Raw genomic sequence first — 8,080 nt, 5'->3', positions numbered from 1 at the left:
TACAAGATAGTAAAACATTGATCTACTATAATCAATTTAGGTATCTGTAGCTACTTGGATGGGATTACTTAAACGTTAAAGGAACACGGCAACATTATGGGAAGCGCGCTCACCGCCTTCTCCAGAGTCAGACAAGAAGATAGATACCGGTTTCCTCTGTGTGTGTGCCAAGGACGCGAGAAGTGGGGGTGCGACGGGTGCTCCAGAACCCCCTGCTGGCGGGGAGGGTAACTGCAACTGCAAGGTGGTTTTGGCCTTTATTCCATTGGAATACCGACGCTACTCAATGTCATAGAGCGGAACGGCACTGCAGATTTACCCTATTCTTGGAATTAATTGCCAGATCCATAGGGGCGCTGTCTCGATAATGCAGTGTTATTAAAACAGCGTGTAGCCGACTCATGAACCGGTTGGGATTCGAATAGACGCGGCCTGGAAGCGTCAACGCGGAACTGGAAATCCGCTGGTAAAATAAATAGCGGCCTGGAATAGTTTTTGTTTTGGGACAATTCGCAGTAAAGGAATATATCTGTCGGCGATGTTGTATGCGGGAACGAATTGCAGAGAGGGAGGACTGACTGAAGTGGAGAGTGTGTTTACTTGTGTCTCAGAAAAGAAATGTCTCATCTGATTTCTTTAATAATAATAACCTGGACTTGCTGCAGCATATGCATCAGGATATTCTGGACTCACTGGACATTCATGTTGTCATGAAGGAGTTTATTTCCACCACTCCTGAACGCAAGACCACCTTCTGTGTTTTACCGTCTTCGGAATAGGTATGTGTTATTATCGCTCCTGCAGTGATTGTTGTTGCGACAGTGACACAGAGGGCGCAACAGCCAGGTGGGGTAAGCTGCGCTGTGATGTGTGCATCAGAACGCTCAGAGTGCGGAGTTGGGCAGCTGTTTTGATTGAAAAGTTTGATTGAAAAGTTTATTAACAGATTGCAGAATGGGTACAGTACAGTACAGCTCAATACATACAATTGTTAAGGGGATGCAGACCAGAGAAAGACTTTCGTCTTGTTTACATCAGGGACTGTCCCCCATTTTCAATTCATCATAGTATCCTAGTGAACGAGAGTGTTTGTTATGACTGACAGACAGTGGAGCTGTTTGCAGATAGCAAGCATTTTGACGTGTTGCGTGGTGGCGATGTCTCGCAGACAATACAACTACAAGTATAATTATATAATATATATATTTTATATAAAAAAAATTATAAAAAAAAAAAAAAAATCAAAAACGATCGATATCTCAGCACCCCCACTCCCCGCGGACTTCTCGCGTCCCTGGTGTGTGCGTGTGTTCAGTAGAAAAGCTATCCAGCTACAAGCTAGCCTAGCTTAGCACAAATGAATGGAAGCGGATACGGATCAGCTAGCCTCGCTTAAAACTCCAGGGAGGGGTGTTTTTGGCCAGCTATAGGCCAGCTGATCCGTATCAAATTCCATTAATTCGTGCTAAGCTAGGCCAGCTTGGCAACCACAGAGCTTTTGTACTGAACGCTCAGAGAGGAAACCGGTATCCACCTTCTAGTCCGACTCTGGAGAAGACGGTGAGCGTCCCTTTAATAACGTGCTCAGGAGGCACTGAGGCAGTGAGAGACAACTGAGAGACCCAGTTCAAAAGGTAGGCGATACTGCCACCTGTGGGGGATTCGATCGGCATTGCAATTATAACATAGGCAGCGGTGCCAGGGAGACACAGGCAGGGCCACGCGAGTGTTTAGGATAAGAAAAACGATCGAAAAAAGGATCTAAAAACACGAGAGATCTCGTTTTCTGGCCCTCAACGCTTGGATTTGAAAAAACGAGAAATCTCGTTGTTGATTGATTGATTGATTGATTGAAAAGTTTATTAACAGATTGCAGAATGGGTACAGTACAGTACAGCTCAATACATACAATTGTTAAGGGGATGCAGCAGACCAGAGAAAGACTTTCGTCTTGTTTACATCAGGGTCCCCCATTTTCAATTCATCGCCAATTCATCATTGGCGCTGAATGAGTAGTTAGCGTGCTCACCGCGCTCTGCTCGTACAGCCTCCGCTGGGTGTCGTGGACGGCTCTCTGGCTCTCCAGCTGCTCCCTCCCCAGCGCCACACTGATGACCAGACAGACGGAGAGTTCCGACCACACAACCCAACCCCCAGGCGGCAGCGGACCGCGCATTCCAGAGATGGCCACATCATAAGAGAGACCATAGAGAGAGACCACATCACACACAAAGAGCCACACGGCCAGAGACAGAGAGAGAGGCCAGCGCTGCTGAATAGAGCCGACTCAAAAGAGGAGGAGGACCACACAGAGAGACACGGCTGAACAGTACGGCCGGTTGATGGTTGAAATGTAAAGGAAAATGAGCTTCATTCCAATCATTGATGTTTATGGAACCCCCCCCCCTCCCTGACGGGATGATTGATCTGCCACTCACACTCTCTCCTCCAGCCTCCTCTGCTGCTCCTCGTAGCCCCTCCTCATCTCCTCCAGCATGTCTTTGATCTCGTCTTGGTTTCCAAGCAACTGCGTGGTGTCAATGATTACACAGGAACTCTCTATATATATGCTTTGCTTTAAGTTGGCTTTTGGCTGCCATGGATACTTGATGGTTGTTGACCAGCGGTATATTTAAGCAATAGCTCAGGACGGGCCGGTGGTATATTATTATATTATATCACAGCTGGGAGCGGGGGGGGCGTAGTTCGGCCCGATATAATAAGAATCAGAAAGGTCTTTAACGCCAAGTAAGTTTGCACATACATGGAATTTGTCTTGGTCGTTTGGTGCATCAACATTAACAGACAATTAAAGTAGAATAAAATTAAAATATATAAACTAAATTAGAATAAAAAATAGAATAGAATATAGGACAGGGCTGTACATTTGTGCAGAATGTAGTAGAATATCACAGCCCCTTAGCTGTGATATAATAACCATATAGCTGTGATATAATAGCCATATAGCTGTGATATAATAATAACCATATAGCTGTGATATAATAACCAAATAGCTGTGATATAATAATAACCATATAGCTGTGATATAATAACCATATAGCTGTGATATAATAACCATATACCGTGGCCTGAAGTGAGCTATTGCTTTTATAAAACGGTTACCAAGTAGACTATGACAATATGAAAGTAAGACGCACTTCAATTTAAATGTTTATGTTAATATCAGTACATTTCTATTAGTAAATATTAATAATGTTAATAACATAGACCCTCCGGGCTGCCTGCACTGCAAGGCGGTTGCTATGCAACAAACACACTAACAACTACCTGGCATTCTTTCTTTCATAGTCGGGCAGATATGCAGACTATTTACGTACGACCTATGACCATTATTATACAGTTTTAATATTTTTTCAGGCGAGAATATGCCCATTTATATTCCCAATATGTAGTCAGTTCGTCCAAATAACGCCCGTTTTGGAAATTTGCTCCAATGTTTTCACAGGACTGGGGTTGAAGCTCTGCAGTTTAATTGGGAATCCCCGTCCAACATGAGGTTAACTATCGTAACCTGCTATATTCCTTTATCTGTCATGTATCAGTCTGCCCAGATAGAAGCTTGTGATTTGCTTGATTTGACCTACCCGTTTTATAATTGCATTTAACTTCACAGACAATAATATATTAATAGTTATGTTCAGATAACTCACATTCCTCTCCATGCTCTTTCTCCCTTGATCCAGTGCTGCCAGGTCTTCTGGCTGTTAAGAATGATGTCAAAAGGTTTGCAAGGTGTTGTGGAAAATATTATAAGAGCAGAAAGTGAGCGGCAGTAAACAATTTCTGAGTCCAAAGCTGAATAGAAATGATCATAGATTTATTTCCTCATATGGCCATACAAGGATGCTCAGTTCATAATCAGAAACCACAGTGTACACAAGCGTCTGCTCTACCTCCTGAGCCACTGTCTAACTCTAACCTTCTGATTACCAGACGACCCCCCATAGAGTAGAGGGAAGCTAAGCTTATTGATCCCTACCCCCTTACATTTAAATTTTTTCTTCCATTCATTTTACTTGATATAACATAATTTAGTATAATACATTACATAATATACTTTTACTATTGAACAAAAAGAAAAAACTTGAGTCGCTTGACAGCAGTAAATACAATACAACACTACATAACACAATATAACATAACTTCGTTTATCGCTCCCCGATATGAACAATAATAACACTGTCTCCCCCGATATGAACAATAATAACACTGTCGCCCCCCGATATGAACAATAATAACACTGTCGCCCCCGATATGAACAATAATAACAATAATAACTACCGTACCCTGACTCTGTTGTGTGACAAGCGGCTGACCAGAGCGTGGACTCTCTCCACCTCCTGGGCGCTCTCCCCGGGGGGCCCCTGCGTGGAGGAGGCCCTCGCCCGCTGCTCCTCCAGGTCCCTGCGCAGGGCGTCCTGAGCCCGGGCCAGGTCCAGCAGCTCGCCGCTCAGCTCCTGGTTCTGGGCCACCTCTCTCTCGTGGGCGTCGCTCAGAGCCAGGAAGTTCCTCTTCAGCGTGACGTACTCCTCCCGCAGGTCCTCGCCGGTCCTCTCCGACAGCCGCAGGCGAGACACGGCCGCCTGGACGTCCCTCCGTAGCCTGTCTCGCTCCGCGTCCGCCTCGGTCCTCAGGCCCTCCTGGTTCAGGATCTGACAGGGAGACGTGCGTCACAGGTTTGTGTTACAGCCGGGGCTTTCCTCTCCCCTGTCTGGCAGCAGCAGGTCTCCACGCCCTTATTATAATGGGCTGCTTCCTGTCTCCTCATCACCACTCTGTCTACCTGGGCTGGTCTACACACCTGAGACTCATCACTTTATCACCAAGCCTGGATAAGAGGCCTGCACTCCTGCCACTCCTGGTCCGAGTGTTGCTTCACCCGTCTTGGTACTATAGGACTCTATTCTGTATATTATACTATATCTGTACCTGCCTCGTTCTAATCCTGCTCTTCTTCTGTGTGTAGGATTGCACACCTCCGGCCTACGCCTCACCCGTGGACGTCACCAGCCTGGACGATGCCTGGGATTACACGGAGTGACCTTACTCACCTGAATGAATGAATGAATGAATGAATGAATGAATGAATGAATGAATGAATGAATGAATGAATGAATGAATTTATTCACACACACGATACATTACATGTAAATATCCTCATGTGATATAACAATGTCGCAATTGTGTGCATGTGCCAGGTCTCCCAAGAAGCTATTTAAAGCTTTTGGAGGGAGCCTGAACACAGATATATAAACAGAATATAAACAACAAAACAATAAACAAAAAACAAAATCAATACGACGTGGGTAGGTTTACACACCTACCTACTAACTGACATATAACATAGATACATAATACAGACAATTTGTATTCCTAAGTTATAATTTTAATTAGAGATATGATTTAAGCAGTTCCTCTTTCAGTGATCTTTTTAAACGTTTTAAAGGTTTTAGTCATTTTCAGATTCTCGTCAAGCTTGTTCCAGATCTGTGGACCCCTGCATGCTATGCTTAAGGCTAGCACCATTGAGCCTTGTCCTCTTGCCAAATATAAGATGCTTATTTCTTGTGTTGTGGATGTGCAGTGGTTGGCAGACTGGGACAAGCTCAGACAGTCTGTGATTCACGTTGTTGACAACTTGATACATAATTGATGCGTTTTGATGAATGTTAAATTCAGCGAGTCTCATTTACTACCTGCCTTGTCATATGCCGGGTGGCGGGTGCCATATTAAAGACCCTAAACCGCCTCATTCTCCTGTGCCTTGTGTTCTGCTCATGGGTTCCAAAATAGACGCCACCCTAACAGTTTGTCCAGTTAGTGAAGAATCATATTTTCTTTTTTGCATTTTGTACTTTTTTTGTATATTGTATATTTTGTATAGTGTTTGGTCTTTATTCTTTTAACTTTTTTTTTTTAAGCACAATTTCAGGAGGCTCATACAGAACCAAGCATTTCACTGTAATGTACCTTATATGTGACAAAACTTTTACTTTTAATTAGTGGTGAAGAATAACGCAGTAGGATCACATTGTCAACAGCACATTATGTATTTATATAATACATTACATTACATTCAAATGTATTGTCATTATACAGCACAAGTACAGTACAAAGATGTATGTATATATATATATATATATATATATATATATATATATATATATATATATATATACATATATACAGTACAGTATACAGTACAAAGATATAGATATATAATATACAGTACAGTATACAGTACAAATATATATATTATATATTGCATATTATATTTAAAAGTGAGCTGGCCTTACTTATGTGCCTATGGGCTCAGTCACTGGTATGTTCTGATCTACAAGGCTATTCTTGGTGTGGTTCCGATTGATTAATCGTCTCTTTTAAATTTGAACCATGGAAATTAAATTAAATTATTAAATCACAGCCTCTGTTCAAAGGACTTTCCGCTCTTTGTTGTTCCAAAAGTCCAAACAGAAATGGGAAAGAAAGCCTTTAACAAAAGACAGCTGAACAATCTTCAGTCTGATCTGAAAGCTTGGTGACCCGGAACGTGTTTCAGGAGGATCTGAAGTCTGTCGGAACCAGCTTTTCTTTATCTGATCATTTTGTTATACCTTTATCTGTAATGTCTCTGTGTTTATTCACTCTGTTGCTGCCATTCTTGACCAGGTCTCCCGTGTAAAAGAGATATTGGATCTCAATGGAACAAACCTGGTTAAATAAAGGATACAAAAATTTATATATAGTAATAAAAAGAAATCACCTTGTTTTTTAGCTCAAAAGACTCTTCCTCAAACTGTTCTCTCAGCTTGTTCATCTGTATTTGTACTTCCACGAGCTCCTTGGATATCTGAAAGATTAAGACGGGATCACATCTCTCGGGTGGATGCCATGTTCATCCATTTCTCCAGTATCTTGACGTGACATTGTGTAACTCACCTTCAGCCTCTGCTCCTCACTCTGGACCAGCTTGGAGGACAGGTGTGTCTTGGAACCGGCCAGGTGGCCCAGTCCGCTCTCCAGGTGGCCCACTTTGGTGAAGAGGCGCTCATTCTTGTCATGAAGCTGAGCCTACATTAATGAATGTAGTCAGTATAACTGGCCAGTATGACTTACTACCATAGTGCCTGTATCACTGTACATATACACAACCCTGTACATACATCTGATTAGCACTACACTCAGTAGTACTAATGTATATAATGTTATACCCAGTTTAATCACCTGTACATTGTATATTACTATTGCACTATTACTGTTTTGCACTCTGGTTGGATGCCAAACTTCTTTTCGTTGTACTGTACTTGTGCTGTATTATGATTGACAATACATTTAATCTCATCTAATTATTAGCAGCCAGATTTACATAAATCATGTAGGCTTAGTTAGGTTACATGGCTCCTCCTACAGACGGTGTAAGGTCAGAGGTCAAACAGTTTGCCTGACCTCAGCGTTGACCCGTTCCCTGTGGAGCACTAGGCGGAGACTATCTGCTTCCATCTCGTTCACTGTGCAGCACGTTGTGCCTCGCCCCAAGAACAATGAGTTTGTTTTATTTATTTATTTAAAATGTCCAGAACTGTTAGATCTAACTGTGTTAGATTAGAATACTGCTGCACTTTGGCTCAGAGAGTTGTTCTAACGTCACCGATCCATTAAAGACTAAGTGTGTACTGTAGTCTACTAAAGCATAATGATCTGATCGTTTCTCAAACTAAATTGGGGATTAGTTCTCATTTCTTCTTATTATGGATCATTCTTGAACATGATACATTTGGTAAAACATTGTCAATACCTGGAGCTCACAACAGGGTCTGTTGAAGTTGGCAGGGCTGTTTGGGCCACGTAATACAGCTGTAGTGTCGTTCCATAGTATTTATGATTGATTGATTGATTGATTGATTGATTGATTGATTGATTGATTGATTGAAAACTGTATTAAAATATTGCAGAATGGGTACAATACAGTATGGCTCAATACAAACAACTGCTAAGAGGATGCAGACCAGAAAAATACTTTCGTCTTGTTTACATCAGGGTCCTCCATTTTCAATTCATC

At 42.3% G+C, this 8,080-nt stretch overlaps 1 protein-coding gene across 1 annotated transcript in view; it reads right to left on the bottom strand.

The window, feature by feature from the left end:
- Window positions 1-7,521, bottom strand: part of ccdc78 (coiled-coil domain containing 78) — a gene marked incomplete at both ends in the record, with an annotated part of 18,356 nt that extends 10,835 nt beyond the window's left edge. The window contains 7 exons of the mRNA XM_084322917.1: window positions 2,030-2,108; window positions 2,439-2,527; window positions 3,672-3,722; window positions 4,308-4,673; window positions 6,785-6,871; window positions 6,961-7,092; window positions 7,468-7,521. Of these exons, the coding sequence (XP_084179043.1) occupies window positions 2,030-2,108; window positions 2,439-2,527; window positions 3,672-3,722; window positions 4,308-4,673; window positions 6,785-6,871; window positions 6,961-7,092; window positions 7,468-7,521 (858 nt within the window). The remainder of the gene's footprint in view (window positions 1-2,029; window positions 2,109-2,438; window positions 2,528-3,671; window positions 3,723-4,307; window positions 4,674-6,784; window positions 6,872-6,960; window positions 7,093-7,467) is intronic.
- Between the last annotated feature and the right edge of the window lie 559 nt (window positions 7,522-8,080).

Source organism: Notolepis coatsorum, assembly GCF_963971535.1.
Source record: "Notolepis coatsorum genome assembly, chromosome: 10".
Classification (NCBI taxonomy): Eukaryota; Metazoa; Chordata; class Actinopteri; order Aulopiformes; family Paralepididae; genus Notolepis; species Notolepis coatsorum.
Note: the sequence above shows the minus strand (reverse complement) of the source record. Positions and strands in the feature narration are given on the sequence as shown.